This window comes from Procambarus clarkii, chromosome 61, assembly GCF_040958095.1.
Source record: "Procambarus clarkii isolate CNS0578487 chromosome 61, FALCON_Pclarkii_2.0, whole genome shotgun sequence".
Lineage (NCBI taxonomy): Eukaryota > Metazoa > Arthropoda > Malacostraca > Decapoda > Cambaridae > Procambarus > Procambarus clarkii.
In genome coordinates, this window is record NC_091210.1 from 22079546 (window position 1) to 22106265 (window position 26720).

The 26720-nt window shown below is 44.4% G+C and overlaps 1 protein-coding gene across 1 annotated transcript in view; it reads left to right on the forward strand.

The window, feature by feature from the left end:
* Nucleotides 1–26720, forward strand: part of LOC138354040 (uncharacterized) — a 129583-nt gene that overhangs the window by 70458 nt on the left and 32405 nt on the right. The window contains exons 3-4 of the mRNA XM_069307755.1: nucleotides 11329–11438; nucleotides 22962–23109. Of these exons, the coding sequence (XP_069163856.1) occupies nucleotides 11329–11438; nucleotides 22962–23109 (258 nt within the window). The remainder of the gene's footprint in view (nucleotides 1–11328; nucleotides 11439–22961; nucleotides 23110–26720) is intronic.

Below are 26720 nucleotides of genomic sequence, written 5' to 3' on the forward strand. Positions count from 1 at the left end.
TGGTTTATTTGGAGTGAGTGAAATGCATATTTATATATTGGTATTAAGTTTGAGTGGGATATATAACATAGGCAATTTAATTATTCTGCACAAATCCACAGTGGGAAGTTTGGTGATGTAAATTTATAATTCATATAGAACAGAAATTATAATTATTAAAACTATATTAAAGGATAATTTTAACTGAATTAGTTGATGAAGTTATTTAAATCGTTGTATTATCTGAATGGGGTTACTAAATACGTTCTGTCCTAGCCGTCTCGGGTTTTTAAGGCTTAAGATTTACATAGTCATCCGTAGAACCGTGGGGTCTCCCATATGATGCAGTGATGTTCACTTCAAATTTACTGCTGATGAATCAAACATTAATATAAAAACTAACGACTTTAGTTATTGTTCATTAATTCTCAACAAGCAGGGACTCTGTATGAGCCTTGGTTCTTACTTGGGATTTGAGTTTGGTCCTGCAGCCTGACGGTCTTACCCCACCCCCCTAGTTAATAATGGTATAGCAGTTTCGGTCCGTCCTGGACCATTCTCAAGTCGATCACAATCGACTTGAGAATGGTCCAGAATGGACCGAAACGTCGTCGCCCCTTCACCTTCTAGTGTGTGGTCTGGTCAACATACTTCAGCCACGTTATTGTGACTCATCGCCTGCAATGCTATAGCCAAAACTATTTTATTATATCAAAATTATGAGACGGAAACGCTGACTAAGTCTCCGTGTTGCTCCCTCCGACTTAGTTGCTGTGTACTAAGTCAGTTGACTTTATGTCAGTTAGATAGGAAATTGTGGTTGTAGATAATTTACGGCAGGGGTTCTACTCCAATTTGCATGTCCAAAACAATATGGCCTCGTCCTCCTTCCCCTACTCACGCTTTCCTTCATGCAAGAATAAATAGTTATTAAATGAGAGTTGGGCTGTTTAATTCATTAAAGTTCATAAACGAGGCTTAAGAAAAGTGGTTAAGTTACTCAATCCTCCTGGTGACAGAGCCTCGTTGCCGTCACAAAATGTTTCGTCAGCCGAGTAACATTATTATAATATCATATTGTAATAGCAGGAATAATCCTCACAGTAACTCAATTTAATTATTAATAATTTAAGATTAGCCTTATAAAATAAACAGAGAGCAAATCCTCAAAACTGTGTATTACTAGATACATTTATTAGGTAGTCATTTATATTAATGGGTGGGAAATATTTTCCACAAAGAGACCTACTCCACCCAGCGTCCGTCGTCTTCCAAACAGGCTCCCAACATCTCGCCAGTAGGGATAACTAAATAAATGTAAAGCTAGGATATCCTTAAATTCTCACATATGTACTAAGGCAATGCCTTAGCACTACACTGGCAGTGGAGTTGCGTGGTGACCACCGGCCAGGTCGGACGTTCCTGAGGTCTCTCCGCTCCTGGCTAGTGTTTACGTTGGGTGATTGCTTGTTTGCCCTGCTGGTGGTGGTTTGCCACTGACAGGGTGACGTTTGCCTTAGCCATGGGGACGTCTCGCCCCCCAGTGCAGAGGACATTGTCGGCTAGTCTGGCATTTAGGGTGCCGGTGGACCATCCGTTGGTTGGTGTCGCCCTGGTGGACGTGCTGCATGTGGAGCTGTCGGACCTGGTGGGCATCCAGCTGCTTCAGGGCAACTGTGCTGTGGTCAAGTTCCGCCTCCAGGCTGCCTTTCGGGAGTTTCTCGAGCTGTGTGAGGGGCGTGTTTACCCTCTCCCTGATACCTGTATTTACCTATACTCTATACTCCCTGATCCCCCTGATGGGAGCCGGTCGGCCGAGCGGACAACACGCTGGACTTGTGATCCTGTGGTCTCGGGTTCGATCCCAGGCGCCGGCGAGAAACGTTGGGCAGAGTTTCTTTCACCCTATGCCCCTGTTACCTAGCAGTAAAATAGGTACCTAGGTGTTAGTCAGCTGTCACGGGCTGCTTCCTGGGGGTGGAGGCCTGGTCGAAGACCGAGCCGCGGGGACACTAAAGCCCCGAAATCATCTCAAGATACTGCTGGGTCTGTTAGGGTGGTGAACCTCAGTGTTACCTTGACGTCTATGACGGTGCATGGTGCCCCCTTTGTATTTCAGGACGACTTTTTAACCTCCTGTTTTGAACGATTTGAGACGGTGTTAAGTATTCGGTGGAACACGGTCGTTGCCGGGCACTATGTTGGTATGCTTGACGGCTCCCGCACCCTGACAATGTCGCTGAAGTGTAGTATACCGTCGTCGATGTCCGTCTTGGGTTACATGCTCCGTTGCCTGTATCGGGGTCAACCGCGCACCTGTTATCGGTGTGGTCACGAGGGTCATCTGGCTGCAGCATGCGACGTGGGAGCGACTGGTCGGGTGCATGTTTTTCGTGCGGAGAATTTTCCGCCCCCTGTTGCGTTCGGCCTGGTTGATACCTGGTTGATGGGGTTCTGGGAGTTCTTCTACTCCCCAAGCCCGGCCCGAGGCCAGGCTCGACTTGTGAGAGTTTGGTCCACCAGGCTGTTGCTTGGAGCGGCCCGCAGGGCCACGTACCCACCACAGCCCGGCTGATCCGGAACTTCTCTTAGAAAACCGTCCAGTTTTCTCTTGAAGATGTCCACGGTTGTTCCGGCAATATTTCTTATGCTCGCTGGGAGGACGTTGAACAACCGCGGACCCCTGATGTTTATACAGTGCTCTCTGATTGTGCCTATGGCACCTCTGCTCTTCACAGGTTCAATCTTGCATTTTTTTCCATATCGTTCACTCCAGTACGTTGTTATTTTACTGTGTAGATTTGGGACCTGACCCTCCAGTATTTTCCATGTGTATATTATTTGGTATCTCTCTCGTCTCCTTTCTAGAGAGTACATTTGGAGAGCTTTGAGACGATCCCAATAATTTAGGTGTTTTATCGCGTCTATGCGTGCCGTGTATGTTCTCTGTATTCCCTCTATTTCAGCAATCTCTCCTGCTCTGAAGGGGGAAGTGAGTACTGAGCAGTACTCGAGATGGGACAACACAAGTGACTTAAAGAGTACAACCATTGTGATGGGATCCCTGGATTTGAAAGTTCTCGTAATCCATCCGATCATTTTTCTGGCTGACGCGATATTTGCTTGGTTATGCTCCCTAAACGTTAGATCGTCGGACATCATTATTCCCAAATCCTTGACATGCTGTTTTTCTACTATGGGAAGATTCGATTGTGTTTTGTACCCTGTATTATGTTTCAGATCCTCATTTTTGCCGTACCTGAGTACCTGAAATTTATCACTGTTAAACATCATGTTATTTTCTGCTGCCCAATCAAAAACTTTGTTGACATCTGCTTGTAGTTTTTCAATGTCTTCAGCAGAGGTAATTTTCATGCTGATTTTTGTGTCATCTGCAAAGGACGACACGAAGCTGTGGCGTGTATTTTTGTCTATATCAGATATGAGAATAAGGAATAGTAGCGGTGCGAGGACTGTACCTTGAGGTACAGAGCTTTTAACATCGCTTGGACTCGATTTTATCTGATTGACTGTTACTCTTTGTGTTCTGTTCGACAGGAAATTGAGTATCCAGCGTCCTACTTTTCCAGTTATTCCCATTGACCTCATTTTGTGAGCTATCACCCCATGGTCACATTTGTCGAACGCCTTTGCAAAGTCTGTGTATACAACATCTGCATTTTGCTTTTCTTCTAGGGCTTCTGTGATTTTGTCATAGTGGTTGAGTAACTGTGACAGACAGGATCATCCCGCTCTAAATCCATGTTGTCCTGGATTGTGCAATTCATTGTTTTCCATAAAACTAGAAATTTGATTCCTAATCACTCTTTCAAACACTTTTATTATGTGTGATGTTAGTGCAACTGGCCTATAATTTTTTGCCAAGGCTTTACTCCCCCCGTTGTGCAACGGAGCTATATCTGCAGATTTAAGTGCTGTTGGTATCTCCCCTGTATCCAGGCTCTTTCTCCATATTACGCTGAGTGCTCTCGCTACTGGTACTTTACATTTCTTTATGAATATTGAATTCCATGAGTCAGGCCCAGGAGCTGAGTGCATAGGCATATTATCAATTTCTCTTTCAAAGTCTTCCGAGTTTGTGGTAATATCCGTTATATTATCTGCAGCTTGAATGTCATTCATAAAGAAGCTGTCTGGGTCATCAACTTTCATGTTGTTTATTGGTGTGCTAAACATAGCCTCATACTGGCTTCTTAGAATTTCACTAATCTCTTTGTTGTCCTCTGTGTACGTACCTTCATTTGTAATTAACGGTCCAATACTGGTCGAGGTTTTGGATTTTGATTTTGCGTATGTGAAAAAATATTTCGGATTTTTCCTTATCTCTTGTATAGCTTTCTGTTCCAATTCCATTTCCTCAGACTCATATGATCGCTTCAACGTTTGTTCTATTTCCTCAATCTCCCTGCTTAGGCTTGTTTTCCTTGCTTGTGATAGTTGTGTCTGCCGAAGCATTTCCGTTATTTTTTTCCTTCTCCTGTACAGTCGTCTCCGTTCTCTTTCTAGAGTGGTCCTCTTTCTGCCCCTCCTCACAGGCACGTGCTTCAAGCAGACCTTGTAAGCTTCAGCTGTCAGTTGAGCTATTCCCTGTGTGGGAGTTTTGTCGCTTAAGACCGTCTCCCATTGAATGGTTGCAAGGTCTACATTTATTTTTTTCCAGTCAATCCTCTTATTGTTGAAATTGAATTGATTGAATATTCCTTCTCGCTTGTTGGGTCTCTTAGACCTACTACCGTTATTTATGCTAGTTCGCACTTCAATGAGGTCTGAGTATGAAGTATCTGAGATTGTGATATCCCTGATTAGTTCATCATTGTTTGTGAATAACAAGTCTAGTGTGTTTTCGTTCCTAGTTGGTTCTGTAATCTGTTGATTGAGCGAGAATTTGTCACAGAATCTCAAAAGTTCTCTGACCTGTGGTTGGTTATTTCCCGGGTCATTCCCTGCTATGATATTTGTGTTTGCCGTTCTCCATCTCAGACTCGGTAAATTGAAATCTCCAAGAAAGATAATATCTGGAGCTGGGTTTGCTAGGTTGTCAAGTATGTTCTCTATTTTGTGCATCTGCTCTGTGAATTCCTCAATCGTTGTATCTGGCGGTTTATATATTAGAATAATAATTAGGTTTAGTTTCTCTACCTTCATTCCAAGTACCTCTACCACCTCATTAGTTGAGTTTAGTAGTTCTGTGCATACCAGGTCCTCTTTAATATACAGACCTACACCTCCATTTGACCTAGTTTTTCTATCACATCTATATAGATTATAATATGGAATCCAGATTTCACCATCCATGTAATCTTTTGTATGAGTTTCCGTGAATGCCCCAAATATTGAGTTTGACTCTAATAGGAGGCCATTTATGAACTTAACTTTATTTCTTGACTTTGGCTTTAAACCTTGAATGTTTGCAAATATGAATGATTGTCCATATTGTGTGTCACTTCTGGAAGGTTTTGGTAGTTCTCCCTCCTCTCTACCCTGACCCAGGGTGTGTTGTTGTGACAATGGTTTGTCCAGTTTTGGAAGTGATACTGGGGAGTGTGGTAGTCTCTGTGTAGTTGGGGGGTGTAGTATGTGTGGGCTTGATGACGAACTGTAGACCAGTCTTGGGCATTTCCCCCTCTCCATCCGTACTCCTGCCACGTTTCTGCCTGTCTGTTTCTCCCTCTGTTTGTACCTGCCTCTAAAAAAATTTCAGGGCTATTATATTGGACTTCTTCTCTTATATAGCGCTGTGTACCTCTGATGTGGAAATCGGGGCAGTGAAGATCGTAGCATTTCCTCTCATTGACTGAGAGTGTGCATAGCTTAGGGTGAAAATATCTACACTCTGTATCAAAACGACATCTGCCTTTCCCTAACCAGTTTCGGCATTTCCGTGGGTGCATGAATGAGCATTCCGTGCCTCTGGGCCCATATCTACACTGTCCTTTTGCATAATACCAGCAAATATTTTCATTTGTGATTGTATTATTCTTGTTTGTACCCGTGCACGACTTGGCTACCTCTGTGTTTTTTGTTCCAACTTTCTCGTTTCTGCATTCATTCTCGGTATTGCCCTTATCTTTCTCCTTGTTGCTTTCGTCTTTCTCATTTGTGTTCTCATTCGTCTCATTTTTTCTCTCCTTATTCATATCACCAGTGTGCTCTACAATATTGCCTTCATTTTTGTGTACCTCGACGCTATGTCCTTCTACATTGCTACTTTGACTCTCTAAATTCTCGGTCCCTGGGTTGTGCTCAGAGTTCGTTGCTGTCTTTATATACTCTGCATATATTTCTGGTAGTTTTTGTGTGAATTGTAGCCTGTGTTCTTCAGGAATGTTATTCATTAGTTTGGTGATGTTTTCCCACATCTGTCTGTCTCTTTGACAGATCCAGTAGTTACCTTCCCGGTTTGCATATTGTGTAGGTAATCCTGTACAACTTAGGTGAAATCTTATGTTGCAAATGTTACATACAATGCCTACAACACTCTTCCGAAGTGACTTAAGGCAGCCTCCACACACCTCCATGTTGGGTTTGTGATGTTATAATATTATATGCATATATTTAAGTATTATATGTATGTATTCATACATGTATGTATTCATACATAGGCCGGTTCTGAGGACGGAGTGGGTGCTGTGTCTGAGGCGCCTGATTGCCTGTCTGCTGCTCCCCTTGTCGAGGCGAGTTCTACGGCCTGTGCGACACGTCTGGTGACTGCTGTGGCCCCTGGGGTGGTTGAGCTGGTGTGTTTGGGTGTTGGGCCGTCGCCTGAGCTGCATGTAGTGCAGGATGTCCCGGTAGAGGTTCATGTCCCGCCCCCGCCTGTGGATGTGATACCGGCTCCCGGGGACGCGGGTTCTGCTGTATTGGAGGGGGGGGGGCTTTGGCAGGGAGAAGTGCCTGCCGTGCCTGTGTGTGTTGGCGACTATAGTTCAGCTCTTTTCCGTCCCTTTGCAGAAGCGTGCGCGTCGGTGCTCTGAGGTTGTTTCCCTGCATAATGTGGACAGTGTGGGTGATGTGGCCTCTGTGGACTCTTCGGACGGTGCGGGTGTGACCTGCGTGGATGTAAAGATGGTGGCTGTGCCTGCAGTGGGGCCTGCTGGGTGTGGTGTGGTGCGGCCTGTCTCGAAACGTTCTCGGCGGGCTCGGAGTGTGTCTCCCCTTCGTGGTGTGCCTTGGGAGGAGGTGGGGGAGTATGGAGCTCTGGCGTCCCCCGCCGTGGATGATGGTGCTGTGCGGGGCTCCGAAGTTGCTACCTGTGCCCCCCTCCTGCGTCACCTGCTGTTGGATCTCCGCAGTGGGGGGGTTGCCTCTGATGATCGAGACCTCGTCGTGGTGTTGCGGAAAGATGTGCGCCGGGGGGCCTCGGCTCCTGTGCCCTATGGTGGGATCGATGCCGCGCCTGCATCCCCTGCGGTCCCCCCTCCTTCTTTGCCCCGGTCTGGGGGAAGCCTCGTCCCGAATGCTGGGGTCGTGCCCTGTGGGGTTCCGGTGTTGGGACCTTATCGGGATGCCCGGGTGCTTCCGATCCCGTAGTGCTCGTTCACTGTCTGGGTGTCGCGGGTGAAGGAGTTTGTTTATAGGGTGCCGGATAAGATGTCTCAGCCGAGGGCACCGCCTGGTGGCCGGCTGCCCGATGACTTGTGGGTGATTTGGGAAGCGTACTGCTTGCGCTTTCCGATATACAAGTTCCCGGAGAAATATTAGTTAACGTCTTGTGCGCACCGCTTCGCCGTGAATGGTTCAGCTGCCAACGTGCACTCAACACCCTGCCCTACGGTGCGGGAATCTTCCTCAAACGTCCACCTCTGTTTCCGTCGCCACTCCGCTCTCTATGGCCCGCCACATCCAACACTTTTGACTTTCTTCTCCTCCTTAACATCTACGCGTTTCCCTACATTTGTCCTAGTGCAGTCATCGGGAGGGTAAACCCTTCATGCAAACTGCACCTATTCACAAGAAGACACTGGCAGTGGCACTGTGGGCTCTGACAATTGCTCTGGAACCAATAGCCTTTTGTCTAATGCGATACACACATCAACTCCACAATGAGTTCACTGCCTCACAAAATCTGTGGATAAGTGCTCTAGCCTAGCCTCTCCCTTAGTTGTGTCCTACAGACAATGAACTTGTCGCTGGTAACCAGTCCTACTAGAGAACCCCCATTGCTAGCAATTTCAATGAAACTGTCTCTGCTTATGAATTGAACAATTTTGAGGTACTGCTACTGTCCAACACAACTGAAAATTAGCAGTAGGAGGGGATACATCATGTGCCTCCGTCAACCAAACCAGTATATGAAGTATGGATACATCATGTACACGTTCAATCAATCAATTGTACAGATAAAGTGTGAGTAGGAAGTGGCACAGTGGGATTTATAGTCTGGAGAGGGAACTTCGTAGTTGTAGAGTAGAGACAGGGCTTAACCCAGCAGCTGGACGAAGATTTTTGGATAGTTGTGTATCAGAATCTATCACACCGCACGAAGTACCTGGGGGGAAGGGGAGGGAGAGCAAGAGGGCCATCAGCAGCCAGAAGATCTTGTTTGATATTCCACTGCATCACTGTCTCTGGGGCCCTCTGGTTTTCTGTTTTGTTTTGTTCTTCGGTTTCTTGTTTTGGGTTCGTGTCCGTACACGAGTGTCCACAGATGACGGAATAGGGACTCTTTGGAATGTGCCAATGATTTTAAGCGGTATTTTAATGGTGATTGCCAGGCCATTTTTGAAAGTGGTAAGTTTGCCTGTGGCTATGTCCACAATACTAGGCACGTGCATAGTAGCTGTCAATCTATGCCATTTGTTCCCTCTGAGGGGTCAAGTGTGCATCCTCAGTGCTAATCTCTTCCTCGCCGGATATATCCCCAACTTGTCAATTCTTGCCTGAAGTTGTTTAGTCCTCTTCGTCCTGTGTCTGCAGTATTTCTTTTTGTGTGTATGTGTGAACCGCTTTCAGAGTCGTATGGGTGGCCGCAGTTGTCGTCGTCCATGGAGCGTCCGTCTGGATGTCCACAGCTGTCGTCGTCTGCGAAGCATTCGTATGGGTATTCGTGAAACGTCTGTCTTGGTGTCTGCCATTGTTGTCGTCCATGCGGCATCTGTTTAAATACTAACAATTTCGCGTTCCTTCACAATTAGCAGTACTGGCGCGATGCCATTCCCCTTCAGAAGTCGTTCACTGTTCTGAGGAACAGATCATTATCTTGCTTCGCAACTCTTTCTGCATATGCAATGATGAGCTGCTAGAAGCAATGCATCTGATGTTCAGGATCCCTTAACCACTCTACCAACACGACCAGACAAAAGAGGATGGTAGCCGAGGCTAATTTCCATCTCCCCGCCGGCACTCTGTTGGTAATCTTGGGCATGGTATTTTATCAAATCACCTCGTTCTTTAGAGCACACGTGAGGAACACAAATGCGAACAAGCCTTGAGAGGATGGCAGTACAGACACCCAAGGTCACGGGCCTGACAAGAAGAGTGGCTTGCTTCCACTGACATTCATTTAGGGAGAGGGTTGACAACCTTTTCGAGTATGGTCTTCAGTGATAGGTCATACTTTTCAATATTTATATGTATACTAGCTGTACCCGGCCACGAGTTGCTGTGGCTCAGCAATGCATGAGCATAGCTGAGCCACAGCAACCCTTCCCAGTCCCCCCTGTCCTCCCCGCCATTCCCTCCTCCCTCATTCCCTCGTCCTCCCAACCATTCCTCACTGCCCTGTCCCCCCTCATCTTCCTCCACCATTCCCCCCCTCCCCCGTCCCCTTGTCCTCCCCACCATCCCTTCTCCCCTGTCCCCCTCATCTTCCACACCATTCCCCACTCCACTGTCCCCTTATCCTCCTCACCATTCTCTATTCCCCCGTCCTGCTCAACATGCCACACTCACCCGTCACCTCGTCCTCTCCACCATTACCCTCTCTTCCCCGTCTTCTCGTCCTCCCCATCATTCTCCACTTCCCCATCCCATTGTTTCCAACATCCCACACTCCCCAGTCCCCTCGTCCTCCCCACCATTCCCCACTCCCGTCCCCTTATCCTCCCCACCATTCCCCACTCCCTCGTTCGATGCATTCCTAAATGATCTTATGTTTCAATCAGAAAAATGGAAACATCAAATGATCTGAAGTTCCCATCACTGAAAATTAAGTAGAACAGATAAAAAAATGAAATGAAAAAGCTTAAAAAATAAAAAATATATATACATCAACGAAATGAACGGTATGGTAAACAACACATCTCAATTCCAACGCAATGTCAAACAAAATAATTAAATCAAAATGAAAATGAGTAGAAAACTATGAAAAATAAATTTAACAATGTCATCGGAAACATTGAAATGGAATTGTAACATATTTAGTATAGCATGTGTTGCAATTACATGCAACAGATGGCACTTTAAAAGAAAACGCATGTTTTTATCTGTCACATGTGTGTGTCATCTATACAATATGTATATTAAAACATTCACAAATTCAAATGGAATGTTGTGTCAACATTTAAAACCAATCAGTGAAGAATATTCAGAGATTAGCGATTTTGAACAAACGAACATTTACATTATTATTTATATAGATACATATATCATTTTGAGTCAATGGAGTGACTTGAACTTGCGACCTGGTGATTCATAGGTGGTTCATGGGAATGTACCACCTGGGACCATGTATATCCAGATATATAGTGGTATAAAAGTTGACAACCCCTGAGCGCTCTGGGAAGTTCTGAAGACCAAAAAACATGTAAACCGGTCAATTACTCATCAGAGCCCTCAACACTGGAGATGATGTTTTCGGACATATTATGTATATGTTAAATGTCCTCAAGATTTCCAATGTGGCTCAAATTTGTAGCAACCAGAAATTGGCAGCAAGAACATATGACAGTCATCAACAGCCTCATGCTGGCTGTGCCTCTCAAGAGAACAAATCTCTAGTAGCGATTGTTCATTCTTTGCCTGACATGCATTTGGAACCTGTTTGTTGAATTAGATATGTGTGAAATCAAGTCAACCAGTTATATGCATGCTGCCACACACAGTGGTTTCCTGTCTCTTCTTGTACCTATCATTTATTACCTGTTTTGATTTAAGTTTAATCCTAATTGATACTAATAATAAGTTTATTAAATAAATGAGTTTCTAGGGTCATGATAAAATGACATAATGTAAGAAAACAGCTCACAGTGTTATTGGGAATATCAGCACCATTGCTAAGGAACCCTGTATTAGTTTGAAATAATGAGAGAGTGGGAGAAACAAGCAGACTAAAACAGAACAACAAGCATTATTATATAACTTAGGTTCCATAACCACTGGTGTCCTCAGATGTAGACGACACCTGCGAGCTGATGAATGTCACCAACTTCCTGGCCAGTGACCCTTCCCTGTATGCTGCCCCTGGATGGTCTCACTACAACATTTCCAGTCCTAGAGGGGTCAGTCGCTGCTCTTGTTCTATAATTTGAGTTATATTTATATATAAAGCAACGACAATAAAAGATTAGATATAGCTGAAGCACTGAATAACAAACACTCATCGAGCTATTAAGAGCGAGCTTACACTAAAATACATCCTGCAATCCTCGCCTCAACCTGAAGCATCAACATATTCATTCCAAATATTTCAATTTTAATATTAGTTGTGGTTTGTATAATTTAGATCCATTTTTTATTGATCAGTTAAAGGGCGATTTGAGTGGGATCATTGATAAACGTTTATCTCATTAATACCTTATTAATGCCTTATTTACACTTTCGCGCGATAGGCAAAAAAAAATAAACTTGCCCCTTGTGCGCGCGGCGTTTCGGGCGATCGAGTGGCATCACTGAAAAGTGTATACTCTTTTCACTGTCCTGACATTAATTTTTGATGTACGTATTTCATTTTTGTACCAATGTGTTTACAATAGAATGTTCTACAAGAACATAAGTATAAAATGTCACCAAAGCATGAGTTAGACCAGCACCAAATAATGAACTACGTCGATCTATAGCCGTGAGCGCCAAACAGCAACGAAATGTTTCTACTCTTTTCAGGGTTGTCAACTCCACACTTGTCCTACAGCGTTAATTTTGCTATCACTGAGATCTCAAAATTCCCTACGCGGACATATGCAAATAAATACAGAATCAATGTCGCAGCTCACCCGCAAGAGTGTGGGAAATGGCCGAAGTGTTACCCGTGGCGGCATATCGGCGAAACCCCTATTGAAAAGTGTATATTCTTTTTATCCTCTTATCTTATTAAACACATTGTTTCACACCTCACCACATTCCTTCCTATATATCCACACCACTGAATAGTACATCCATCCATCTAAAGAACTATTAATAATTACTCTCACCTCTCTTCTACCTGTTTATTGCCTTTTCCTTCAATTATTACAATCGACTTGAAAATAGTCCAGGACGGACCAAACCGTCGTCGTCCGTTCACTAACACAACACCTGTACCCGCTATTAGACTATTTTACAGGAACTTCTTTTCCACAGCTCATAAAACGGAGGAAAGGGTCCTGAAAGATATTGTTAATAGAAACGTTATCCCTACAGACAAAAATCAGATGATACAACTGACGATTTACTATAAAACCAGAAAAACGGCCAGCCTACTCATGAGAAACTCTCCAGACACAGAGCAGAACGCTTTAAAAGAGACCTACGTCGTCTATGCCTTCAAATGCCCACTTGGGGACTGTAAGCCTCAAAGAATTCAGTATATAGGCAAGACAACAACATCTCTTTCCAGGCGATTAACGATGCATAAGCAACAGGGCTCCATTAGGGAACATAAAATCTCTTCCCACAACCAGACCATCACCAGAGAAATCTTAACAAAAAACACGGAAATCATCGATAGATACAGCGATAGCAGGCGGCTTGATATCTGCGAGACACTACACATTAAGAAGTCGACACCAGCAATCAACAGCCAATTAATGCACAACTATATTCTACCCACTTCAAGACTCCGCACCAATATAGATGCATCAAGAAATAAGGGCCAATAGGCCCTTTGCAGTTACTTCCATTCTTCCCTTTAACTTACAAAATATTATACTCATTGTTTCGTGTTCAGTCTTGTGTTGAAAGTTTGTTTTCACCTCATCCAAAACTGTTGTAACATATTACCTCACACAAATGCAGGTATAAAATCGATGCTGTTTTAAACTCTGTTCAGTTATAGTTGTGTGTGTGTAAAGTAAAGTCTTCGAAAACGTAATAAGTTTTATGAAATGCGTTCAAGTGTCGCGTCAGACTAGAAATAAAAATGAATTTTGGAGAATGTATTTTTCAGTTACCATCAACAGTGAAAAGAAATATAAGAAACATTGAGAAAATACGTGTTAGAATTATTAATCTTACTTTTTCGGTCATATATAATAATATATGTCTACAGGAAAGACTGCTACCAAAATAAACTAATATATAATATATATATATATATATATATATATATATATATATATATATATATATATATATATATATATATATATATATATATATATATATATATGTCGTACCTAGTAGCCAGAACGCACTTCTCTGCCTACTATCCAAGGCCCGATTTGCCTAATAAGCCAAGTTTTCATGAATTAATTGTTTTTCGACTATCAAACCTACCTAACCTAACCTAACTTTTTCGGCTACCTAACCTAACCTAACCTATAAAGATAGGTTAGGTTAGGTTAGGTAGGGTTGGTTAGGTTTGGTCATATATCTACGTTAATTTTAACTCCAATAAAAAAAAATTGACCTCATACATAATGAAATGGGTAGCTTTATCATTTCACAAGAAAACAATTTGAGAAAATATATTAATTCAGGAAAACTTGGCTTATTAGGCAAATCGGGCCTTGCATAGTAGGGTGAGAAGTGCGTTCTGGCTACTAGGTACGACATATATATATATATATATATATATATATATATATATATATATATATATATATATATATATATATATATATATATATATATATATATGCGAACAAGCCTGAATGGTCCCCAGGACAATATGCAACTGAAAACTCACACCCCAGAAGTGACTCGAACCCATACTCCCAGGAGCAATGCAACTGGTATGTACAAGACGCCTTAATCCACTTGACCATCACGACCGGACATAATGAGGTGATAGCCGAAGCTATTTGAACCACCCCACCGCCGGCACTCGGATGGTAATCTTGGGCATAGCATTTTACCAAATCACCTCATTCTTTGGGGCACACGTGAGGAACACAAATGCGAACAAGCCTGAATGGTCCCCAGGACAATATGCAACTGAAAACTCACACCCCAGAAGTGACTCGAACCCATACTCCCAGGAGCAATGCAACTGGTATGTACAAGACGCCTTAATCCACTTGACCATCACGACCGGACATAATGAGGTGATAGCCGAAGCTATTTGAACCACCCCACCGCCGGCACTCGGATGGTAATCTTGGGCATAGCATTTTACCAAATCACCTCATTCTTTGGGGCACACGTGAGGAACACAAATGCGAACAAGCCTGAATGGTCCCCAGGACAATATGCAACTGAAAACTCACACCCCAGAAGTGACTCGAACCCATACTCCCAGGAGCAATGCAACTGGTATGTACAAGACGCCTTAATCCACTTGACCATCACGACCGGACATAATGAGGTGATAGCCGAAGCTATTTGAACCACCCCACCGCCGGCACTCGGATGGTAATCTTGGGCATAGCATTTTACCAAATCACCTCATTCTTTGGGGCACACGTGAGGAACACAAATGCGAACAAGCCTGAATGGTCCCCAGGACAATATGCAACTGAAAACTCACACCCCAGAAGTGACTCGAACCCATACTCCCAGGAGCAATGCAACTGGTATGTACAAGACGCCTTAATCCACTTGACCATCACGACCGGACATAATGAGGTGATAGCCGAAGCTATTTGAACCACCCCACTGCCGGCACTCGGATGGTAATCTTGGGCATAGCATTTTACCAAATCACCTAATTCTTTGGGGCACACGTGAGGAACACAAATGCGAACAAGCCTGAATGGTCCCCAGGACAATATGCAACTGAAAACTCACTCCCCAGAAGTGACTTGAACCCATACTCCCAGGAACAATGCAACTGGTATGTACAAGACGCCTTAATCCACTTGACCATCACGACCGGACATAATGAGGTGATAGCCGAAGCTATTTGAACCACCCCACCGCCGGCACTCGGATGGTAATCTTGGGCATAGCATTTTACCAAATCACCTCATTCTTTGGGGCACACGTGAGGAACACAAATGCGAACAAGCCTGAATGGTCCCCAGGACAATATGCAACTGAAAACTCACACCCCAGAAGTGACTCGAACCCATACTCCCAGGAGCAATGCAACTGGTATGTACAAGACGCCTTAATCCACTTGACCATCACGACCGGACATAATGAGGTGATAGCCGAAGCTATTTGAACCACCCCACCGCCGGCACTCGGATGGTAATCTTGGGCATAGCATTTTACCAAATCACCTCATTCTTTGGGGCACACGTGAGGGACACAAATGCGAACAAGCCTGAATGGTCCCCAGGACAATATGCAACTGAAAACTCACACCCCAGAAGTGACTCGAACCCATACTCCCAGGAGCAATGCAACTGGTATGTACAAGACGCCTTAATCCACTTGACCATCACGACCGGACATAATGAGGTGATAGCCGAAGCTATTTGAACCACCCCACCGCCGGCACTCGGATGGTAATCTTGGGCATGGCATTTTACCAAATCACCTCATTCTTTGGGGCACACGTGAGGAACACAAATGCGAACAAGCCTGAATGGTCCCCAGGACAATATGCAACTGAAAACTCACACCCCAGAAGTGACTCGAACCCATACTCCCAGGAGCAATGCAACTGGTATGTACAAGACGCCTTAATCCACTTGACCATCACGACCGGACATAATGAGGTGATAGCCGAAGCTATTTGAACCACCCCACCGCCGGCACTCGGATGGTAATCTTGGGCATAGCATTTTACCAAATCACCTAATTCTTTGGGGCACACGTGAGGAACACAAATGCGAACATGCCTGAATGGTCCCCAGGACAATATGCAACTGAAAACTCACACCCCAGAAGTGACTTGAACCCATACTCCCAGGAGCAATGCAACTGGTATGTACAAGACACCTTAATCCACTTGACCATCACGACCGGACATAATGAGGTGATAGCCGAAGCTATTTGATCCACCCCACCGCCGGCACTCGGATGGTAATCTTGGGCATAGCATTTTACCAAATCACCTCATTCTTTGGGGCACACGTGAGGAACACAAATGCGAACAAGCCTGAATGGTCCCGAGGACAATATGCAACTGAAAACTCACACCCCAGAAGTGACTCGAACCCATACTCCCAGGAGCAATGCAACTGGTATGTACAAGACGCCTTAATCCACTTGACCATCACGACCGGACATAATGAGGTGATAGCCGAAGCTATTTGAACCACCCCACCGCCGGCACTCGGATGGTAATCTTGGGCATAGCATTTTACCAAATCACCTCATTCTTTGGGGCACACGTGAGGAACACAAATGCGAACAAGCCTGAATGGTCCCCAGGACAATATGCAACTGAAAACTCACACCCCAGAAGTGACTCGAACCCATACTCCCAGGAGCAATGCAACTGGTATGTACAAGACGCCTTAATCCACTTGACCATCACGACCGGACATAATGAGGTGATAGCCGAAGCTATTTGAACCACCCCACCGCCGGCACTCGGATGGTAATCTTGGGCATAGCATTTTACCAAATCACCTCATTCTTTGGGGCACACGTGAGGAACACAAATGCGAACAAGCCTGAATGGTCCCCAGGACAATATGCAACTGAAAACTCACACCCCAGAAGTGACTCGAACCCATACTCCCAGGAGCAATGCAACTGGTATGTACAAGACGCCTTAATCCACTTGACCATCACGACCGGACATAATGAGGTGATAGCCGAAGCTATTTGAACCACCCCACCGCCGGCACTCGGATGGTAATCTTGGGCATAGCATTTTACCAAATCACCTAATTCTTTGGGGCACACATGAGGAACACAAATGCGAACAAGCCTGAATGGTCCCCAGGACAATATGCAACTGAAAACTCACACCCCAGAAGTGACTTGAACCCATACTCCCAGGAGCAATGCAACTGGTATGTACAAGACGCCTTAATCCACTTGACCATCACGACCGGACATAATGAGGTGATAGCCGAAGCTATTTGAACCACCCCACCGCCGGCACTCGGATGGTAATCTTGGGCATAGCATTTTACCAAATCACCTCATTCTTTGGGGCACACGTGAGGAACACAAATGCGAACAAGCCTGAATGGTCCCCAGGACAATATGCAACTGAAAACTCACACCCCAGAAGTGACTCGAACCAATACTCCCAGGAGCAATGCAACTGGTATGTACAAGACGCCTTAATCCACTTGACCATCACGACCGGACATAATGAGGTGATAGCCGAAGCTATTTGAACCACCCCACCACCGGCACTCGGATGGTAATCTTGGGCATAGCATTTTACCAAATCACCTTATTCTTTGGGGCACACGTGAGGAACACAAATGCGAACAAGCCTGAATGGTCCCCAGGACAATATGCAACTGAAAACTCACACCCCAGAAGTGACTCGAACCCATACTCCCAGGAGCAATGCAACTGGTATGTACAAGACGCCTTAATCCACTTGACCATCACGACCGGACATAATGAGGTGTTAGCCGAAGCTATTTGAACCACCCCACCGCCGGCACTCGGATGGTAATCTTGGGCATAGCATTTTACCAAATCACCTCATTCTTTGGGGCACACGTGAGGAACACAAATGCGAACAAGCCGGAATGGTCCCCAGGACAATATGCAACTGAAAACTCACACCCCAGAAGTGACTCGAACCCATACTCCCAGGAGCAATGCAACTGGTATGTACAAGACGCCTTAATCCACTTGACCATCACGACCGGACATAATGAGGTGATAGCCGAAGCTATTTGAACCACCCCACCGCCGGCACTCGGATGGTAATCTTGGGCATAGCATTTTACCAAATCACCTCATTCTTTGGGGCACACGTGAGGAACACAAATGCGAACAAGCCTGAATGGTCCCCAGGACAATATGCAACTGAAAACTCACACCCCAGAAGTGACTCGAACCCATACTCCCAGGAGCAATGCAACTGGTATGTACAAGACGCCTTAATCCACTTGACCATCACGACCGGACATAATGAGGTGATAGCCGAAGCTATTTGAACCACCCCACCGCTGGCACTCGGATGGTAATCTTGGGCATAGCATTTTACCAAATCACCTCAGTATGAGGTGATTTGGTAAAATGCTTCTATATTGGAGCGGAGTCTTGAAGTGGGTAGAATATAGTTGTGCATTAATTGGCTGTTGATTGCTGGTGTTGACTTCTTGATGTGTAGTGCCTCGCAGACGTCTAGCCGCCTGCTATCGCTGTATCTATCGATGATTTCTGTATTGTTTGCTAAGATTTCTTTGGTGATGGTTTGTTTGTGGGAAGAGATTATATGTTCCTTAATGGAGCCCTGTTGCTTATGCATCGTTAAACGCCTGGAAAGAGATGTTGTTGTCTTGCCTATATACTGGGTTTTTTGAGGCTTACAGTCCCCAAGAGGGCATTTGAAGGCATAGACGACGTTGGTCTCTTTTAAAGCGTTCTGCTTTGTGTCTGGAGAGTTTCTCATGAGTTGGCTGGCCGTTTTTCTGGTTTTATAGTAAATCGTCAGTTGTATCTTCTGATTTTTGTCTGTAGGGATAACGTTTCTATTAACAATATCTTTCAAGACCCTTTCCTCCGTTTTATGGGCTGTGGAAAAGAAGTTCCTGTAAAATAGTCTAATAGGGGGTATAGGTGATGTGTTAGTTGTCTCTTCAGAGGTTGCATGGCGTTTCACTTTCCTTCTTATGATGTCTTCCACAAAACCATTGGAGAAACCGTTATTGACTAGGACCTGCCTTACCCTACAGAGTTCTTCGTCGACTTGCTTCCATTCTGAGCTGTGGCTGAGAGCACGGTCGACATAAGCGTTAACAACACTCCTCTTGTGCCTGTCCGGGCAGTCACTGTTGGCATTCAGGCACATTCCTATGTTTGTTTCCTTAGTGTAGACTGCAGTGTGGAAAACTCTGCTCCTTTCCATGACTGTTACATCTAGAAAGGGCAGCTTCCCATCCTTCTCCATCTCGTAAGTGAAACGCAACACAGAATTCTGCTCAAATGCCTCCTTCAGCTCCTGCAGATGTCTGACATCAGGTACCTGTGTAAAAATGTCAACATACCTGCAGTATATGTCCGGTTTCAAGTTCATGTCGACTAAGACTTTTTGCTCGATGGTACCCATGTAGAAGTTTGCAAACAGGACACCTAGGGGAGAACCCATGGCGACCCCATCTACTTGCTTATACATGTGTCCATCCGGGCTCAAGAAGGGTGCCTCTTTAGTACAGGCTTGGAGTAGTTTCCTTAGACTGTTTTCTGGTATGTCAAGAGGAGTACAGGCCGGATCACGGTACACTCTGTCGGCTATCATCCCGATTGTTTCATCCACAGTATATGTATATAAATACATATATATATATATATATATATATATATATATATATATATATATATATATATATATATATATATATACATATATATGTATATATATATATATATATATATATATATATATATATATATATATATATATATATATATATATATATATGGCACTTTCTCTTTTCTCTCTTTTTCTGTTCATTGTCTTCTCCTACGTTCCCTCGCTTTCCTCTTCTTACTATTTTCTCCTTCTCATTCGGTGGCTATAATAGGAACTGCCTCGTATGGGTCAATAGGCCCTCCGCAGTTACAACTTCTAGCCCCTCTACTACACCTTACTTTGCTCCTCATCTCTCTTGTGCCTATTTATTGCCTGTCTATACTTCCTCATCACAATTGACTTAAGAATGGTCCAGAACGGACAGAAACGTCGTCGTCCCTTCATATTCTAGTGTGTGGTCTTGTCATCAGATTCACTACAAACGCAAGAAGTGTGTGAGGGACTTAAAACGAAATTCCAGGAGGTCTTCACATCAGAGCAAGTAGACGCTCCAGGGATAAAAGAGGGAATATTTAACTAGGCACCACTAGAGGAGTTTGTGATAGCAAGTGGGAAGTTGAGGAAGTATCTGCTAGAGTTGGATGTGAAAAAGTCATTAGGCTCGAAGAGAATCTTACCATGGATACTAAAGGAAGGCGAAAAAGCACTGTGGCTGCCACTCTCCATGGTATATAACAAATCACTGGTAACAGGTGAACTGCGAAAAAATTGGAAGGCGTCTAATGTAGTCCCGATATGGAAGAAGGGTGATTGACAAGAGGTCTATCCTGTCTATCTTGTATACCATGTAAGTTGATGAAGAAGATTGTGCGAAAAAAGCTAGTGGAATATCTGTAGCGAAAGAAATTTGTAACACAACATCAGCATGGGTTTGGAGATGGCAAATCATGCCTCACAGGATTAATTGAATTCTATAACCAGGCATAACAAATCAGGCAAGAAAGAAACTGCATGTTTTTGGATTGCCAGAAAGCCTTTGAGACAGTACCACATAAGAGACTAGTACAAAAGCTGGAGATGCAGCCAGGGGTGAAAGAGAAGGTAATCCACTGGAAATGGGAGTACCTAAGCAACCGAAGATAGCTAGTCACCGTGAGAGGCGAAGTCTCGGAGGGGCGTGGAGTCACCGGTGGAGTCCTACACGGATCAGTCCTTCGTCCTATATTGTTTCTGATATACGTGAGTCTTATGACCACGCATACACCAATATGATCATACTGTGCCTGGTATATGATGTGCTCAAACTGTATAGTGATATCTTGGCTGATTAGGCAAGTATCACGAATATTATAAATTATAGCTAATCTTCTTTTGACAGTATATTATTACAATTTGTGTATTGCCAATGTATGTCATACATAACCATGTATATTTCTGTATCAAAGATGTATGCCATGTATATGTGGATACATTTTTGAATTCTAGTGAATAGCAGTAGCCTAATGTCATGTAGCTTGAAAAACATTCTTATATGCTTTTTCTATGTAATGCTACATAATGCTGAATAGGAAATATTATGTGAACTATGGAACTATGCTGGAGAATGTATACATTTAGGTCTCGGATGTATTACTGTCATATATACTGTGTAATTTCCTTTTCATTATTGTTCATTGCATTGTCCTCTTGTCATGGCATTAAATTAGATTTTGGCACTGTGAGATGTAAACCACATAGACAAGCTTCTGATAGTCGTGTTGTATATATATATACTTTATATTTTATTCATGCATAGTTATGTATAACGGATGGCGGGAGTCATGAAATTCCTCCCTTCCCTCTCCCGCCTTGAGTACCGACTTGCGCCAATATTACCATATCGTACTAATATGAAACCTCTGTTTACATATTTTTATATCATGATATAATCTTTAATGTACTCAGTTATTGATATGTATTATTATGTTTGGTTGTTTATTATAATCTTTATTTAGTTAATAAATGAATTAGAAGTTCTTGATCGAGATATGTCTGTATTTGAGCTTGAGATATTTGAAAGAGAGGAGTCAGCTGACTCATTGTGGTGAATACAGTGACGCGACCAGCCAGCTTTGCTCTGGCAGGTCACTCTCTTTGATTTTCTCAGTCGAGCACATGTGTTGGCGCTACGGTCTGGGTTTTGTGACATTATTTGTGTTAATTGACTTCGAGGATATTTGTCATGTTGCAGTAATGTATATCTGGGATCATTTCCACCGTTGTGCATCATTTATACCAGGTGGCAGGTGCTTTTATATGTCTTAGTGAGGTGGGTACCTGAGGATCTTAAGTGATGCCATTGTGCTGTGTATAATATTGATTTTTCATACCTCATTTGTTAATGATTGTGACATCACCACCCTGCATTGGTATTAGCAACATAATAGGCACTAGAGTCCCACTGTGCCAGGATTGAGCCTGGTGTAGTTAGTGCTGATTGTATGCAGTTTTGAGACCTGTTGATGGTCATGGCCAGCTTTGAGAAGCTGGATAAATAAGTAATTGAGTGTGAGTAAATAGAATATTTTTTATTATGGTATGTTGACTTAAGTTAATGCCCAGTAAACTGGAATATTTTTGCTAGCCTTTAACTTAATGACATTTGGCCACTTAATGACATTTGGCAACTAGACACTTAACGATATTTGGCCAGGCTATGTTTTTCAGTGATGCTGTAGGTTCACTCCCCCCTTAACATAGTCATATACTGGGAGTTCATAACAGTGAGTGAGCTTCCAGAAGGAAAAGACTCGTTCTTCTCAATGTTTGCTAATGAAGCAAATTATATTACCGTTTATATGAGAAGGAACTAAACCTGACAAAAAATGGTTAGAGAGGAGGTGGGAGAAGGGGCGAACATGATACACACGTAAAAAATTGTTTGAGGGATTGACAAGGTAGAATCGCATGAAATGTTTAGAATGAATAACAGGAGAACATAAGGAGGGGGGGTGGGTCCCGAATGGAAGCTTTAGAATCATATGTATCATAAAGATGTTAGAAAATTTTCTTTTAACGTAAGGGTATATATTAATGGAATGGCATAAAAGAATAGACTGTAGAGGCTAACTCCATTCATACCTTTAAAAGCAGGTGTGATAAAGAAATAGGAGTCATTGCATTCAACAATCAACGGCAAGAAAAGCAGGAGTCCAAGAGCTAGAGTTCGATCCACAGACACAAATTAGTGAGAGAACACACATAGAATTAGCACATTTACATGAGCTGTTATCAACAAAATACCTGCTGGGAGTATATTTATTGACCTTTTACCCCCTGATAGGTTATGGAAGCGAAACTCTGCCCTCCGGGTAGCTTCTTACTGCCCTATGACCTGCCGCCTGCTGGCTCTGGCTTCAACCTGACAGTGGAAGGCTACACCTGCTCCAATCATGCCTGGATACTCAAGCAACGGAACTTGGGCAAGACTGGTGAGTATCACCACACCTGCACACATTACTGGCGCCCCCTCCCCATCTGGCCCGTTGGCGTCGTGAGGGGGCTTCGTGGACGGCTGCTGGAGTGTGATGCTCCGTGGGACGGTCCTCTGTCCTTTTCTGGCCTTGCACTCCTGCTGCTGTCTTCTCTAATTGTGCCGGATCGCTTTTCCTTTTTCATTATGTTTCGTTTACTCCCCCTCTTCTCCTATCTGCTTGTCGTTTCCTGCCGACCTTTTGCTTGTTTTGGATTGTTTCTTTGGACTTCTTCTATTTTGACGCCCGGGTGCTTGAGGAGGCATACTCTTGCACCCGTAGAACTGTAGTACCCAACGTCCCGAGCGAGGGGAACCTTTTATTGTCAATCCCCCTTTCGTCGCTGAACCCGATCTCGACGGACTGACGGTTCTTAAGGTGACGTTTGTGGGGCGTATACTCACGACGCACCCCTTGGGGGCCCCGGCATGATCGGCGATAGCTTCCTGTTGGGTGTCCTGCCTCTAATTGTGGCTCCATGGTGGGTATGGGGGCACATTCGTGGATGAATTTATCACTCTTCGTACCTATGTCGTTGAATGCTTTTGTTGTACCCTCTCAGGCTCGTGGGGTGGGCGATCAAGCCCCCGAGTCGGTCCGTATTGGAAGTCCGTGCTCTGTAGCCTCCGCTGCATTGGACCCCGACCTTGCTCCTCCTTTGGCCTCTCTGACTCCTTCCCCTGGCTCCCCTCCCTCCTTTGTGGTTGGGTCGAGCCCCAAGCCCCCAGTGGTGACTACATCGTCCCTCGACTACCTATCAAGCCTTGTTTGGTCCCGTTTCGTGGGCCAAATATTTTGATCTCTTCCCTCTTTATTCTGCGCCTCCTGACGATTTCTCCCTCCATCGACATCTCGTTGATTCCGTGGATGCCTCCATTACTTTCAACCCCACTCGTCTCGGTACATGTGTCGTTGCTGCTCCTTCTCAGGATGCTGCTTCCCGCTTGGCTGCCTTATCCTGCCTTGGCGAGACCCCTGTTCGGGTCTCGAACGCTCAGTTGAATACCAGTGTTGGCACTATTTTGCTCCCGCCCCATGTTGCGACCGGTGTTCGGGACCTGCGCGACTACCACGACGATATTCGACATATCCTTGCTGCCCAGGGCCATTCTATTCTCCAGGTGGACACGTTTACTCGTCCCCCTCGTGGTAGTCGCCGTCAACCCCTCCGGGTTGTGAAGATTACCTTTGATGGTAGGACCCTTCCACCCTCTGTCATTCTTGCTGGTGCCAGGTGCTCTGTCCAGGAGTACATTCCTTTTCCTCGGCTCTGTAACAAGTGCTGGAGGTTTGGGCATGGTGCCCTCCGCTGCTCCGGGACTGTCTCTCTCTGTCCTTTGCGTGGTGGCGAAGGTCACTCTAAGTCGGAGTGCACTTCTCCCTAGGCTCGTTGCCTCAACTGCGGTGAGGCCCATCCTACCTTCTCCTGTGCGTGTGTCCATTACAAGCTTGAGGCAGCCGTCCTCAACTTGAAGCACAGGGAGCGTTTATCTTTTCCTGAGGCGAGACGCCAGGTTCGCCGGCTCCCGCCTTATGCTAATATCTCTTATGCTCGCGTGTTGCGCTCTTCCTCTCCTCGTCATTCCCGCCTTCCTCAGACTCACAACCGTTTCCGGGCCTTGGATCCTGATACGCCCACTGCCCCCTCCTCTGTTCCTTTGGGTTCTCTCCCGTAGGCTCCACCTCCTGGTCCTCTGTCTAGGGTTCCCCTTCTTTCTACCCGGTCTGTCTTGTTTCCTGTGTCTTCTTCCTCGTCTCCCTCCGTTCCTCCTTCCCCTCCGTCTCTTGACTCCCCGCCGCCTGTCAGTGCGGGCTGATGTCCATCGCTCTCCAAACGGCCGTCATGTGTGCTCTCGTTCACCTTCTCCTGTTGAGACGCTAGAATCCGTTGCCTAGTACGCGGTTGCTGGGACACCTGTCTCTAAGTCAGAAGCGTAAGCCTGGCTCCTCCCTGGAAACACAAACCGAAACGGTCTCTATTTTCCGCTTGTTACAACTTGTAATAAAGTTGTTACATCTTGGCTTAACGTGTTTATGACGTATTAGAACGTTGTTACAACTTGCTATATTGGTTGTTATAACTGGTTAGGAAGTGTTTAAACTTTTTCGAACGTTGTACCAACGTCGTAGTTTCAGTGTGTGTTTGGCGGGAGCTCTCCTTCCTCCTCCCCGGCGGGTAAAAAGGTTTCGCTTTCTTCCTCGGCCCCTACTTCTGCCTCTCTCGCTCCTTCCCCTCCCATTTCGGTGGTTGCGCCCCCTGTTCCTACTATGGAGGTTTCTTTAGCCCCCGCTTCCCTCTCGGTTGCTGCCCTTGCTGAGGTGCGCTCCCCTCTTTCTACCCCCCCTCTTCCTGCTGCTGTCCTTGACTGCTCCTCTTCGTTGTCTCCTCCTCCGGACCCCGCCCGCCCACCTCTGATCTGTTCTCCCGTTTCCTTCCCTCCGTCTTTGCTCAGTTTACCCATGCCCCCTAACCCTGACTTTGCTGACCCTGATATTCTTTAACGTGCTCTGTTGCTCTTTCGCCTTTGTTTCTTCCTTGTTCTCTGTTTTTGTCCTTTCTCTTCTCGTCGTTGTCCATTCTTCAATGGAACGTTCGAGGTTATTACGCCAATTTCCTCGAACTCCAACTTTTGATTTCCGTACAAACCGTACATTAATGCTCGTGACACGTAACAGCAACAAAATATTGTAGTCTAGGGACATTTACCGATGCTGTAATCTGAAGGTTTGTCACCAGTATAATCCCATAGTTTGTACAGGCAAGAATTAAAATTAATCACCCCCTTAGGAATAAGTAATCACACATAAAAATAAATGTGTATTAGAAATATATTTCAGTTAATTATCAGTATTATATATCAATCAACAGATGGGCAATCACATGAAAATCAAAATAAAATTATGTCTCCACAGACTAACATACTACAACAGAACATAACAGATATAATATAACAGCATTATCACTCCTAGATGTGATCCTTCCTGTGTCCAAACAGTTACTGAATAATTTTCTCACAGCGGGAGCCGATCTTGCCTCCTCACAACATTTTGAGTGACAGTTTTTAATTAATATATATCCTACTTAAATAGAGCCATATAATGGGAGTTAATTAATTAAATTAAAGAATGATCAGATTTACATCCATAAACAGAAGTAATGTAGTTATTAATATAATAGTTATAAATTTATAAAATAAAATGAAATTTCTGGCAACTGCCCAACCTAGCAGGAAATAATGTGTCCCACAATATTGCCATCTAGATGAACAAATAATAACGGTTTCCCACGGTTTTGCCACCAGCTGATCAGTACAAAATATAACTTTCTCACGGGAAGCTGATTATCTGACCACGACACACAAAAAAATAATAACGGTTTCCCACAGTTTGGTCCACCCACTGATCACTACCACAATACAACATATCAGCACATACAAGTAATGATATAAGCATACAAGAACATACAAGTATTGATATAAGCATACAAGTAATGATATAGTATATAAACACATACAAGTAATGATGCTTGGAAATAGTAATTATTTAATATTTATATACGTATCCAATAG